The sequence below is a fragment of the Cucurbita moschata genome, unplaced genomic scaffold (assembly GCF_002738365.1).
Source record: "Cucurbita moschata cultivar Rifu unplaced genomic scaffold, Cmos_1.0 Cmo_Scf00023, whole genome shotgun sequence".
NCBI classification, from domain to species: Eukaryota; Viridiplantae; Streptophyta; class Magnoliopsida; order Cucurbitales; family Cucurbitaceae; genus Cucurbita; species Cucurbita moschata.
Genome location: NW_019268539.1, coordinates 2759836 through 2773193, shown reverse-complemented (window position 1 = coordinate 2773193; position 13358 = coordinate 2759836). Strand labels below are relative to the sequence as shown.

General features: G+C 38.1%; 3 protein-coding genes across 5 annotated transcripts; 1 reads left to right on the top strand and 2 right to left on the bottom strand.

Annotated features, from left to right (window-relative positions):
* The first annotated feature begins 104 nt into the window (after positions 1 to 104).
* LOC111460131 (40S ribosomal protein S3a-like) lies at positions 105 to 2808 on the top strand. The gene is made up of 7 exons (XM_023103243.1): positions 105 to 205; positions 288 to 335; positions 482 to 587; positions 981 to 1118; positions 1220 to 1405; positions 2115 to 2315; positions 2477 to 2808. Exons 1-7 carry the CDS (start codon positions 195 to 197, stop codon positions 2567 to 2569), a joined length of 783 nt encoding a protein of 260 aa, XP_022959011.1. The 5' UTR covers positions 105 to 194; the 3' UTR covers positions 2570 to 2808.
* A 292-nt stretch (positions 2809 to 3100) lies between these two features.
* On the bottom strand, positions 3101 to 6555 carry LOC111460127 (type IV inositol polyphosphate 5-phosphatase 7-like). 2 transcript variants are annotated; one of them, XM_023103239.1, is made up of 12 exons: positions 6311 to 6555; positions 6049 to 6102; positions 5872 to 5965; positions 5698 to 5782; positions 5493 to 5597; positions 4774 to 5413; positions 4535 to 4653; positions 4275 to 4383; positions 4042 to 4190; positions 3658 to 3967; positions 3517 to 3589; positions 3101 to 3429 (listed from the first exon to the last, which is right to left on the bottom strand). In XM_023103239.1, exons 1-10 carry the CDS (start codon positions 6467 to 6469, stop codon positions 3748 to 3750), a joined length of 1734 nt encoding a protein of 577 aa, XP_022959007.1. In that variant the 5' UTR covers positions 6470 to 6555; the 3' UTR covers positions 3101 to 3429; positions 3517 to 3589; positions 3658 to 3747. The 2 variants fall into 2 exon arrangements, with proteins under 2 accessions (XP_022959007.1, XP_022959006.1); XM_023103238.1 differs by having other exon boundaries at positions 4535 to 5413.
* Positions 6556 to 8091: 1536 nt separating this feature from the next.
* On the bottom strand, positions 8092 to 12203 carry LOC111460426 (homocysteine S-methyltransferase 3-like). 2 transcript variants are annotated; one of them, XM_023103691.1, is made up of 8 exons: positions 11964 to 12203; positions 11199 to 11255; positions 10824 to 11050; positions 10617 to 10746; positions 10318 to 10521; positions 8843 to 8914; positions 8556 to 8728; positions 8092 to 8340 (listed from the first exon to the last, which is right to left on the bottom strand). In XM_023103691.1, the coding sequence occupies exons 1-7, from the start codon at positions 12183 to 12185 to the stop codon at positions 8582 to 8584; spliced, it is 1059 nt and encodes a 352-aa protein (XP_022959459.1). In that variant the 5' UTR covers positions 12186 to 12203; the 3' UTR covers positions 8092 to 8340; positions 8556 to 8581. The 2 variants fall into 2 exon arrangements, with proteins under 2 accessions (XP_022959459.1, XP_022959458.1); XM_023103690.1 differs by lacking the exon at positions 8092 to 8340 and having other exon boundaries at positions 8380 to 8728.
* Between the last annotated feature and the right edge of the window lie 1155 nt (positions 12204 to 13358).

Sequence of the window (13358 nt, the reverse complement as noted above, 5' to 3'; positions counted from 1 at the left end):
CAAGCAATTAACAAATATGAATTTGGATAAGCAAACCTAATTAATTTTGTTAAAAAAGAAAAGAAAAAGAAAAAAGAAAAAACCGAGGACCTATTTAAAGAGACCTTATTAGGGTTTTTGGGGGCGGCCGTTTCTCTCTCGCTGGTTTTTATTTTTCCTCTGCAGTTGCTCCAAGCTTCTCAACTACTCTAACCATGGCTGTCGGGTACCGTTCGTCTCTGTTTCTTCTGTCGCCTACTTCCCCTTTAGAGTCTTCACTGATGCCATTATTTTTCTTCTACTTGCAGTAAGAACAAGAGGATTTCGAAAGGAAAGAAGGGAGGCAAGAAGAAGACGTAAGTATTTTCTTCTCCAACATATAAGAACAGATCTGGGTATCTAATATTGGGTTATAGTTTAATTCAATTATTCTCTTATAGTTAATGATACTCAATCTATGGAGATTAACTTATTTAGTTTCGTTTCTGTGTGGGTTCTTTAGTGTTGATCCGTTTGCGAAGAAGGATTGGTATGATATCAAGGCACCCTCTGTCTTCAATGTCAAGAACGTCGGGAAGACTCTCGTTACTCGCACGCAGGGTACCAAGGTACATTCTACTATGTAATGGCCTTCGTTTGCAATCTTCATGTGGAAGACTCTTGTTTTAAGAAGGGTCGCTGTATTGTCTCTTAAACGAAGGCGTCTGGATGTTATTTCGTGTTCAAGCGCTTGACACTTTGTAAGCACAGGAAAGAAGTGTAGGTCCAGTAACGTAGGGTTTACTGACGACAACATTAATTAGCACTAGATGGGGTGTTTGCCTAGTATTCTCACCACTCAGGATTTTCTGGATCGACTGCTTTGATGTTAGATTCTGGACTGTATGATTATACTTGTAGATTGTTATGGCAATTATTTGTCTTCATGGGTTGATACTGTTACTTCATGTTTGTGTTTTTCAAAATGCTAATGATACTAATAATAATGGTTATTTCAACAGATTGCTTCTGAGGGGCTTAAACACAGAGTGTTTGAGGTATCACTGGCTGACCTCCAGGACGATGAGGAGCACGCTTACAGAAAGATTAGATTGAGAGCTGAAGATGTTCAAGGAAGGAATGTTCTGACTAATTTCTGGGTATGAGTGGGTTCTTTCATGTTTGGAAATGAATATCAAATGATATAAATATTAAAGTTTATTGAGTTCAAGAATGCTCATAAGCTTCCTTTGTTTTACAGGGAATGAATTTCACTACTGACAAATTGAGATCATTGGTACGGAAGTGGCATACGTTGATTGAAGCTCATGTGGATGTTAAGACCACTGATAGTTACACTCTGAGAATGTTTTGCATTGGGTTCACGAAGAGACGCCCAAACCAGGTCAAAAGGACCTGTTATGCGCAATCCAGTCAGATTAGACAGGTAACTGCATGTTTTTTCCTCCCACATTAAAGTTTTTACTGATCTAGATTTCTAAATTGAGTTTACTGTGAAGGATCTTATTGAATTTAATAGTTATGGATGAATTAAAAGCCTTCTGGATAACTATTTATCTTAAACAGTGGCATGTAGGGGTCATTTCTTGTACATTGTTGTGAACGAACTGGCAATGATTTAGTTAGTGTATGGACTAGGCACTGCACATTGGGGTGCTATTTGGAAGTTGCCGTCTAATTCAGGTCGCTTTTAGTTGGGTGACTTGTTTACAACCTTTCTTAAGCATGCCATTACCTTCTTGATGCTACTTTAATTTTGGTTCAGCTGGGTTGTTAGATGCGAAGCTGTGGTTATATATCCCAAGCCATGTATCTTCTTAGTGCTAATTTTATCCTTGTAGTATTTTACTCCGTTGTAGATTTTTTATTAAAAAAAAATAGAGATTCCAGATTCGAAGTCTACCTTCTTTTGTAACTCAGTAGTGCATGCCGAAAAGAACATCAAGTAATTCATTTTCTGAATGTTATTTTATGCTACTATCTAATATTGCTGTGCACCTTTATCTATGTTTTTGTGGTATTGTATCGTGAAAAATATGCTTGTATGTATCGAGCCTGATTTTGAAGGACATGGAACGAGATTGGGGTTGAAGACTTGTATTGTACCGTTTGTTAACTATAGTTTTTTATTACAGATTCGTCGAAAGATGAGGGAGATCATGGTCAACCAGGCAACATCATGTGATCTGAAAGAGTTGGTCCGTAAGTTTATTCCTGAATTAATTGGAAAGGAAATCGAGAAGGCAACATCTAGCATATACCCTCTACAGAATGTTTTCATTCGGAAGGTCAAGATCTTGAAAGCTCCCAAGTTTGATCTTGGAAAGTTGATGGAGGTATACAATCTGCCTACTTATGACTTTACCTTCCATTTTGGCTCCTTAATTCATAGATTAATTATTAAATCTGCTCTTCAACCTTTTGCCTGTTCAAATTAATTTTGTTGCAAAAACTCTTTCTTCATTACGAGCAACCAACCTTTTTGTTGACTATATAGGTTCATGGTGACTATTCTGAAGATGTTGGCGTGAAGGTAGATAGGCCTGCAGAAGAAGTCGTCGAGGGTGCTACTGAAGTCGTCGGTGCTTGAAAATGGATTCTTGAATTTATCTTATATTTACGACTGAACTGTGGATTTTAATTTTTTTTTTCCTTTCCCTTTTCTAGTTATTATAGTCGTGTCATGTTTACGCCAAGTTGAGAAATCAGAGATAATCATCGATTTTGACTATGAAAAGTACTTGCTGCTTTTAAATTAAGCATTATTCCTTTCAAACAAATTAATACGCTTGTGATGCATTCTCATGCTGTATGAACTTGCATTATTTTTCAGCCCAATGTTGACATGTGTCATGAGAGTGATTTTGAACTTGATGAATGCCGGTATGGCAAGTTTCAGAATCTTTTGCCCTTGTTTATCTCATCTTACCTAGGCAGAGGGATGATGACTATCTCAGTAAATTCATTTTCATGAGAATTTTTAACAGTTTTCTCCTTTTCTATGTTTTCTATTCTGCATATTCCTTTCATCGTAGAATGAGTGACGACCCTTTTCGCCCAAACCGAGTTCTATAGATCGACCCTTCAATACGAAGAATCTTGGAGCTTTCTCGAACAGATGTAAACCTTCATCTTAGTCTGTAGATTGTGTAATTCTATTTACTAGTTGAATCCATGTCTACAAAATTCATATAGTTAAATGTCATGAACTCGATACATCGATTAACTTAGCTATTCATTATCACTGAGATATGTTTATGCTCGGGCTCGGTTTCTGATGTACCCAAGATTCCAAAATTTCAAGATCATTCTTCAAACCTTGTTCCTGGTTCTATCAGAAAAACTCGTCAAAACTTGTTGTTCCATATGTTTCAGAATGCCTGAACCATCTTCGGCTGGAGTTTGAGCCCAGAATAAAATCATGATCATCATAATCTACCAATGAATCACCTATACAAAAGCACGCCATTATAGCTGCATTCTCACAATCTATTGATTCATATTAAGCAAAAAACGATGGTACAAACCATACCATACCTGCAAAAGACTCGGAACTAATGGAGTTTTGATTATTTGAGGTCATGATCTGTTGGAAACCACTGTGGATCACCTGATGAGAAGAACAAGGATAAGGAAGAGAGGTAAGCCAAAAGAAAACCAGCATTCAGAGGAACATACCGACCGTCCCGCTTTCTGGACATGAAAGCTTTCTGAGAACCGTTCGAAGAGTATCGTGGCTGCAATGTATTACTGTTTCATGACACTCTTTCAGTAAAAGTTCAGCTCAGTATATCCATGAGAGTATGGTAGGAGCTCCTCCACATCAACCTTAGAACTACCACCCATGTTTTTCTTTGATTCGCCACGGTTTGACTCTACCTCAGCACAAAACAAGCCATAAACAGGTCTATGATCCGAAAACCGGGACTCACCTCGAACATACGACAACTGATGGAGACCTTCCCCATACCACAAAATCCGATCACACCTTCACAAAATTAACAGACAGATATAAGAACTCAAGGAGGAGTTGTTCTTGGTGCACTAAAGTTGCATCCTTACCAAGCAGGAGTCCTACGTTTCTCCTTCCAGTACATACCGTCCCCGGAGTACTGGTCTGAATTATTCGAGTATTTGTAAGTTGGTGGAAAATATATATTGCCTTCGTTCCATCCAACGAAGACTCGACCGTAAATCTGCTCATTACGTAACTGCAATGGAGGGAACAGTTTAAATAACAAAGCATTTAGAACACAAAACCACATGTCACAGGAAGAACACAAACACAAACATGCCTGATCATTCTCAAGCAATACTCTCCAATTTTGCATCTCAACAAGCGCCTTGGCCGAGCGGTGAGAGAGAGCGATTCGGTAATTCAAATCCCCAAACCAGATAACTCGACTGGAAGATTAACTCATAGTTAAAAAATACTTAAACGTCGAACATAGGCGTGCATGGTTCGTTACTTTTACGTGTACTTTCTCCACATAACTTACTACAACGATACTAAAACATGAATAGATCAAATGAACACTGGAGAGAAGAAACTCACTCATGCTCGAGGATCGTTTGGGGTGATTTCTGATGAGGAAAGGCTCGATCAGACCGAAACCGAGTCTTCTTCAGTATCTCGATCACATCAGAATTCCTTCTTAACTCATCGCCCTGTTTCTGTCCTGAGGTTAAGTGACTACAGATGAAGCAAAAGCTTGTTTGATGCAAAGACAAACTGACTGAAATTGATCCCTTATTTCCTAGGTAACCCATCAATCCTCTACCAACACAGGATACTTTCGTGTTCCGTATGCTATCCTTCAACTCGCTCCTGATCCATATCGTGAGAAAAACACCAACCATTTGTTTATTAGCAACCAAGCAATACCGTGAATGTCCCGACGTCCCGTGTTCGTCTTCCTTGGATGTGGATCCATTATATAACGGCGGTGAATATAACGTTTCACTAGTCAAATCCCCATGACATCCATCATCTTCGGACGATCCCCATTTCGAGTAATCACTTGGCCTTGACTCATTGCTTTGCCTACAATAATCACTTTTCCTGGTATAGTTACTTAGCCTGTGTCCCCATCTGAAACTCGACTCGTAGTCACTAGACCGGTGGTCGAACATCACATGATTCGAGATGCTAAATCTTCTATCAAGTTGGTTTGATGATCCACCACTATTAGTTGTATGAAACGATCGACGAAGAAAGTAAGATGAGTTCTTCAGCCTCAATGATTCGTCAAAATCATCATTAACTTCCATGACTGGCTCAGGGATGGGAGATGGCATGTAGGAACACCCTTCATCTCCTGTTCCGGGAAGATCGTTTAGCGTTTTCTGAATGAGCGTTAGCCATTTTCTGGCCGGACCGCTGTCCTCCCCGCCCAACACGTTACCAGCATTCAATGGTACTATCTCTTGAAATCTGAAACATTGTAAAAGTAGATAAAATTTTCAAGTTTCAGTTCTTATGACAACCTTAAATGCATCAAATCTACTCATACCCAAGTACATAAATGTCTGCAGGGGCTGAAGTATGAAGCCAGTCTTCCAAACTTAGATTACTAGGAGGGGATCTGCCACCAACATTCCATGTAGCAACAAAAATGCTGCTCCCAAAACAAACATAAAACTTCTGGTTGTCAAATTAAATTTCAGATCAACAAACAAGAAGAAACCTGTAGTTTAAAAGGAAAGAATCATATACACCTATAGTTCTGTACGTCTACGATACGAGGATCGTCGATATTCATAAGTTCATGTTGGCTACGCTCTACTCTCTCACTAGATTTCTCTGTAGAGATAGATGGATAAGGATTGTGAGATCCCACATCGATTGGAACGAAACGAAGCCAACAAAATCTTCTAGCGTTCGACGTTTACCTTCATGAACACCATGATCTTCCAGATAATCCTCCCTTCCAGTTCTAGTTTTGATATTAAACCATTTTGTCACCATTTTCTTGGACCATGAGAGCTGCATCAAACAGTTTAAAAGAAACAAAAATCAATACCCATTAAGGAAAAGACTTGTTGAAGTAAAAGAAAGTGATGAAACACCTTGCTTTTCTTTGAATTCTCATCCCTCATTGCCTCCTCCTCTGTTTTCTTTCTCTAATTTAATGAATTATGGTCAGAAAAACGAGAAAAAGAGAGCCCCAGCTGGGATTTTCCTTCCCCAAATGGAAGAAAGTTCAATATAATGACATGAAATCCAATCAATTTCCCCTGTTTTCTACTCATTTGTCCCTCAAATTAGCAGAACAAACCAAAAGAAGAACAGAAAGAGCATACAAACTTGGAGAAAATGGCTAAGTCTTACAAATTTAAGAAAAAATTCAACATCAGTGGTCCAGTGAAGTGAAGGCGAGTTTGCATCTATCTCAATCTCCTTCTTCTTCCCATTATGGTCCACCAAAACCAGTTGCAAAAGCCACAAACCCCAAGCTTTGGCTTGAATATGGGGTACCCACTTAACCATTCCGTTCCTTTTTTACCTTCCCCAAATGGGTCTCTCAGATTTTACTTCTTTCTGTAATTAATATGATCTGTTCATGCTTGAAAGTAAAAAAAAGAACAAATGGGTGTGAGAAAAGTATGATTTTTTATGATTAACTGTTGCTGGTATGCATATCATTCATCAAAAGAGGGTGTCCCTTTCGTTGTGGGTTTATTCCTAAAGCTCATAATTATTGAGCCTTATCAGTGGTCAATTCAGTTAGAGGAAACTTGTAAATCTGACGACAAAATTTAGTGAGCTGATGGTGGAACATTCCAATGCTGGGACACCATATTAAATTTATACTCATCAACTCAGCAACCAATATTCATATGGATATCCTTTCTTCATGCATTTATTTCAGCTATTGCAGATCAATCAAGAAATGAATACAAAATTCTGTGAAATGGTTCGAACATTTTTGATTGTGTAATGGTTTTCATATCAAGGGTGGCTGTCTAATCAATCTAAAATGATTGATTTTCGTTCATAACTTGTTTGGGTGTTGGGAGAGTTATTTGAATTTAGAAGAAAGAGAAAAGAAAAGTGTGGGATGAACAGCACTTTAAAGGACGGTGTTTATGTGAATAATCACATCAAGTAAAGAGGAAAATTGGGCCATGTTTGGAGAACTAAAGAAGAATACTCCTCACTGTTCTTCCTTTTCTTTTTTGACTTCAAAATTAAATTTTGTTCATAGGGAATGTCTAAGGAATCCTTACGTTTATCATATGTGAGATCCCACGTCGGTTGGAGAGGAGAATGAAGTATTCTTTATAAGGGTGTCGAAACTTTTTGTTAATAGATGCGTTTTTAAAAACCTTGAGGGGAAACCTGAAAGGAAAAGTCCAAGGAGTAGAATATCTACTAGCGGTGGGCTTAAGTCGTTACAAATGGTATCAGGCGATGTGCCAACGAGGAGGCTGTTCCCCGAAGGAGGGTAGACACGAGGCAGTGTGTCAGTAAGGACGCTGGGCTCCGAAGGGGGTGGATTTGGTGGGGTCCCACATCGATTGGAGAAAGGAACGAGTGCTAGCGAGGACACTGGACTCTGAAGGGGTGTGGATTTGGTGGGGGTCCCACATCGATTGGAGAAAGAAACAAGTGCCAATGAGGACGCTGAACCCTGATGAGGTGTGAATTTGGTGGGGGTCCCACATCGATTGGAGAAAGAAACGAGTGCCAGCGAGGACACTGGACCCTGAAGGGGTGTGGATTTGGTGGGGGTCCCACATCAATTGGAGAAAGAAACGAGGGCCCGTGAGGACGCTGAACCCTGATGGGTGTGGATTTGGTAGGGGTCCCACATCGATTGGAGAAAGAAACGAGTGCCAGCGAGGACACTGGACCCTAAAAGGGGGTGGATTGTGAGATCCCACATCGATTAGGGAGGAGAATGAAACACCCTTTATAAGGGTGTGGAAACCTCTCCCTAGCAGACGCATTTTAAAAACCTTGAGGGGAAGCACGAAAGGGAAAGCCCAAAAAAGACAATATCTACTAGCAGTAGGCTTAGGCCGTTACAACTTCATGCAATAGAAATTAGTTCTTTGTTACTTATTCGATATTCGATACATAGATGGAAGCCTCATGGCTCTACCCAATAAGACAACCAGACTTAGCCATCAATGATACTTGTTACACAACCCAACAACATAAGCTCCTATTTTCCCTCCTACAGAATCTAAAGCCAAATCCTAAGGATTTAATCAGGCAGTCAAAAGAGGGAACAGCACAAGATTGGTATATCTTAATACCCACTCATAGAAATTAACACTTGTACTGGTTGCTATTGTCTTCAAGCATATGGGCTACTCATTTTCCTTTCTGGGCTTAGGACTTGCAATTGGTGGCTAGCAATGAAACCATCAATCACTATCAATTTCAAATTATTGCATCATGAAAACGCTTGTGGGAACTTCATCATTTATCATCCCAAGTCAAATCAAGTATTCTTTGAACATCAACAACTTATTTCTTGAACAGCTTTCATTTCCTTAATATTTACAAAAATTTATGTTCATCCCATAATCTAAAACAGAGCTGATATATTGGATATAGTTCATACCAAGCTTGTTAATTAGGGGAAACGGCTCAAAAGGCTTTAGAAGAAAGCGCTTTTGCTATACCTTGGATTGTGTTTGGAGTGGTGCGGCAGCATCCGCCAAACAGAGAGGCTCCTGCTTCCTTCCACTTACTTACATATGATACGAAGTCTTCCCCTGTCATTCCATCAGATTTCTGCAAAGATAAAAGAAGTGATTGAGGACGGGGGAACCTGACCGTCGTGGTATACGAAGGAACGAAACCATGAAGTTCGAAGAACACACACAGGAAAAGTAGTAGGACACTCACCAACCATTGTTTGGTTTCACCATCATATGTCTCCCCGCTGTTTGGATAAATCAGAATGGGTTTGTTAGTGACCTGCCAATTAGAGAACAAGATTTACTTAGAATATGAACATATTTGAGGGCTGCTTTCAGTGTTCTTTTTCCATTATTAGACTGCTTTCCATGTTGTTCCTGCTGCTCGTGTCCATTATTATGACTGGGGCTTAGCACAAGCCTTTGGTAGTGAAGAAAGGTGGCTATGGCTTAGTGTTTTCCTATTTTAAGGAACATGAATTGTGAGATCCTACGTCGGTTGGAGAGGGGAACGAAGTATTCTTTATAAGGGTGTGGAAACCTCTCCCTAGTAGACGCGTTTTAAAACCTTGAGGGGAAGTTTAGAAGAGAAAGCCCAAAGAGGACAATATATGCTAGCGGTGGACTGTTACAAATGATATCAGAGTCAGACACCGGGTGGTGTGCCAGCGACGACGTTGGGTCCGCCAAGGGAGTGGATTGTGAGATCCCACATCAGTTAGAGAAGGGAATGAAGCATTCCTTATATGGGTGTGGAAACTTTTTCCGAGTAAACGTGTTTTAAAACCTTGAAATGAAGTTTAGAAGGGAAAACTTAAAGAGAACAATATCTAATAGCGGTGGGCTGTTACAAATTGTATTAGAGCTAGACATCGGGCGGTGTGCCAGCGAAATGCTAGCACCCCCAAGGGGGTGGATTGTGAGATCCCACATTGTTTGGAGAGGGGAACAAAACATTCCTTATAAGGGTGTGGAAACTTTTCCCTAGTAGACACGTTTTAGAACCTTAAGGAGAAGTTTAGAAGGGAAAGCTCAAAGAGGACAATATCTACTAGCAGTGAGCTGTTACAACCAGTATCAGAGCTAGACACCGAGCGGTGTGCCAGCGAGGACGTTGGGTCCTCCAAGGGGGTGGATTGTGAGATCCCGGAGAACGAAGCATTCCTTATAAGGGTGTGGAAACCTCTCTCCTAGTAGACGCGTTTTAAAACCTTGAGAGGAAGTCCAAAAGGGAAAGCCCAAAAAGGACAATATTTGCTATTGGTGGACTATTTATTACAAATAGTATCAGTGCTAAATATCGGGCGGTGTGCCAGTGAGGACATTGGGTCCCCCAAGGGGGTGGATTCTGAAATCCCACGTCAGTTGTACTTGCTTATAAGAATGTCGAAACCTCTACCTAGTAGACGCGTTTTAAAACCTTGAGGGGAAGTCCAGGAGTAAAAGCTCAAAGAGGACAATATCTACTAGCGGTGGGCTATTACGTGAATACTATTCATCTTTAATAGTACAGAGGCAGATGGAAAACTTGGTTGATAAATCTTGTTACAAGAGATAGAAATGACTTCATTTGTGCAGACACTAATTCCCAAATCCTCAAATTTCCATTAAAGTTATGTCAACTTGAACGTAGAACAACTCTTGCAAACTCCGAAGCCATAAAAGGGTATTCGAGGAATTTACCTCCCGAATCGACGAGATTAGTCCATGAATATATCTGGGAGGAGTACAGTTGATTCCCACAGCAACAACTCGCTTCGAAGCATCAGCAATGGAGGCACAATCAGTAATAGAATCCCCACTCACCATATTGATACCATCCTTGGAGTTGAAAGAAAACCAAGCAGGAATTTCAATGCCCTCTTCATCAAGAAGCTCAGCATATGCCTGCAAATTCCACATAAACAGCATAAAGAACTTAAACAAGGAGGAACCCTGCCAACACCAACAATGGCAACTAGTTGCCAACACCATTTTCATACTTGAGCTTCCAACTTGTTCGGAATCGTCTCGAACGCGATTAAATCAGCACCAGCATTGGCCAAAATCTGCACCCTTCTCCTATGAAAATCTTTCAGGGTTTCTAAACTAACTGAATCACCATACTTCCCACTGTAAAAAGGTACAACCACAGCTCAAATTTGCAACCATTGAAGTCCATTCTAAGACTATGCTGAGATTTTGCTCACCTGTATTCAGACCCATCAGCCAAATAAGCTCCGTAGCTGCCGACCGAGGCGGCTACAAGAATCGGCCTCGTCGAGCCCCTTTCAGTTGCAGTCCAATCCCAAGAATCCTTTGTACATCGTTCGAGATAGATCTCACGAGCTTCAAGAGCAATTTCAACACTTTTTCTTAGCAATTCTTCACTCTCATCTCTAGAAAATCCTTTAGCTTCAAAACCCTGGATTGTTGCCTGCAAACACAATGGAATCATGGGTTTCTTAACCTTTTGAATCTAGAGTAATAACCAAACAAGTATTCAAGAACAATTGTAGCAACAATTTAAACAATAAGAAGCTGTAAAACAGTGTTAGAACAATGAAATGGGTGAAGAAACGAACCTGATAAGATGCTGTGGTAATGATATTGGCACCAGCATCAAGGTAGTCTAAATGCACCTGTCATATATTAAGCAGATTAGCTTAGTTCATCATGATTGTTAGGTAGGAAGGAGTCCCACGTTGTAATTTAATTAATGGATAACCTTAAAAAACTAAACATAAAACCTTAAAAAAAAAAAATTAAATGTCCATTAAATCTTTTAAAAAGTCAACCACAAATTTAATGGATAACCTTACAATTTAACCACAAATTTAATTAATTTCAAAAGGTGGCGCGGAGACGGTTCGAACAAAAGACCTGTTGGTTAAATGAGCCCTATTTTCATATTGGGCCTACGACGGCCCATTCATTCTCCGGCCCAGAACGATGTACAACCGACAAATTAAATTATAATTTATTTAAATCTGCAAATCGTGATTTAAAAAAAGAAAAAAAAAATACAGCTCAATGCGATAATTATGAGAACTTTAGTAGAAAAAAAAATAATAAATAAGATTCCAAAGAATAAATAAATAAAATTAAGTTATTCTCATTTTAATAGTCTAATATATAACTTAATTTAAATTCAACGATCTATCAATTATCCGTTTATTAAATTTTAGATAATCCTAAATTTTTTAATTTATATCTAATACATATATTTAATTTTTTTTATTTTACATCACATAGATTCCTGCCTTTTTATAAATAATAAATAAATAAATAAATAAATAAAAGAATAAATTTAAAATTTTATTATGCCCAGAATTTATAAAAGAAAGTACCCGTCGAACGATGTGAGGGGAACTGACGAGGCATTTAGCGCTCCAGAGAGGATCGTTAAGATCGGCGCCATGCCGTTCAAGTTCAGTGGCCAAGCCGCCGTCTATAACGCCGTAGCCGCCGCACTGTCTCAGAAAATCAGTCATGAAGGTGGTGGTTTCCGCCGGAACACGTGCCTCGTTCATTGCTCCGACTGTTAGCGAAAGACGAGAGAGAATACGCATAGACGCCACCGGTTTCTCGAACCATTTTATACAAGGATTCCAAGCGAAATTACTAAAACACCCCTAACCCCCTTCAATAATTACCTAAAATTTAAAAATATTATTATATGGGAAACTTTCTTATTTAAGTACTTATTAAATATCATTATATTATTTAGACTTAATATTAATTATTTTTAGTAATTAAGTTAAATGGTTTAATTATATTAAATAATAATTATTATAATTTATGTTTGCATCGATTTATTCTCTTACTTTTCATTATTTAATTAATTCTTTTACAAGAGTTGTAAAAAATACATAACATATTTAAATATTTAAATTAATGAGGAGAGGATAATTTAGATAATAGTAATAAAATATAATATTTTTTATAGGATTTTCAGAGGTTTTTAATTTATTTTAGGGGTAAGAAATGCCGTGACTAAAACAAATAACAAAGCTTCAAAATGAAGTTATGTGACTTTTTTATTTTTTATTTTTTAATATTATCCTGATTCTTTTAGTAAAACAAAAATCCTCAAAATTATCCTATCATTAAAAAAAAATAGCTAAAAAATAAATATGACGTGGCACCTTTACACAACAAAAAGAAAATTAAGTAAAGTGGATGGGGACAGAATAGAAGTGGGTTTACGTAGGATCCAACCAAATTTCTCTTCTGTAAATAGATGGACACGTGTACTGTTTAATTACGTGGACATGACACGTGTCTAAGCTCTTTTTTTTTCCATTGAAATATAATTTCAAATTTTTGTTGATTATTTTCACGTGTTTTTATTTTTAAAACAATTTTGAAATATTTATAAAAATTTGAGTAATATTGTCACTTTGTAAAAAAATAATAAATATTCTAATGAAAATTTGAGAAATATATATTTAATAAATAAATAATAGCACAAAGAAATAGACAGCAGAAGAGAATGTACCAGGTCGTGTAAGCGTCCACGTAAATTTTTATTAAATAAATTGACATTATTTATTTTTATTCTATTATAATAAAATTTTGAAATTTAAAAAACGGTTATATTTAGTAGAGGTGTATCTGACCAACCTAATTAATACCATTAAAGATAACATCTTAGACTGAGTTTGGTTATTTTTTAGAATTGAATCGGTTCGGTTTGAGTTTAGAGTTAACTGGACAAAGATTCAAGTAAACCCGTACTGAAC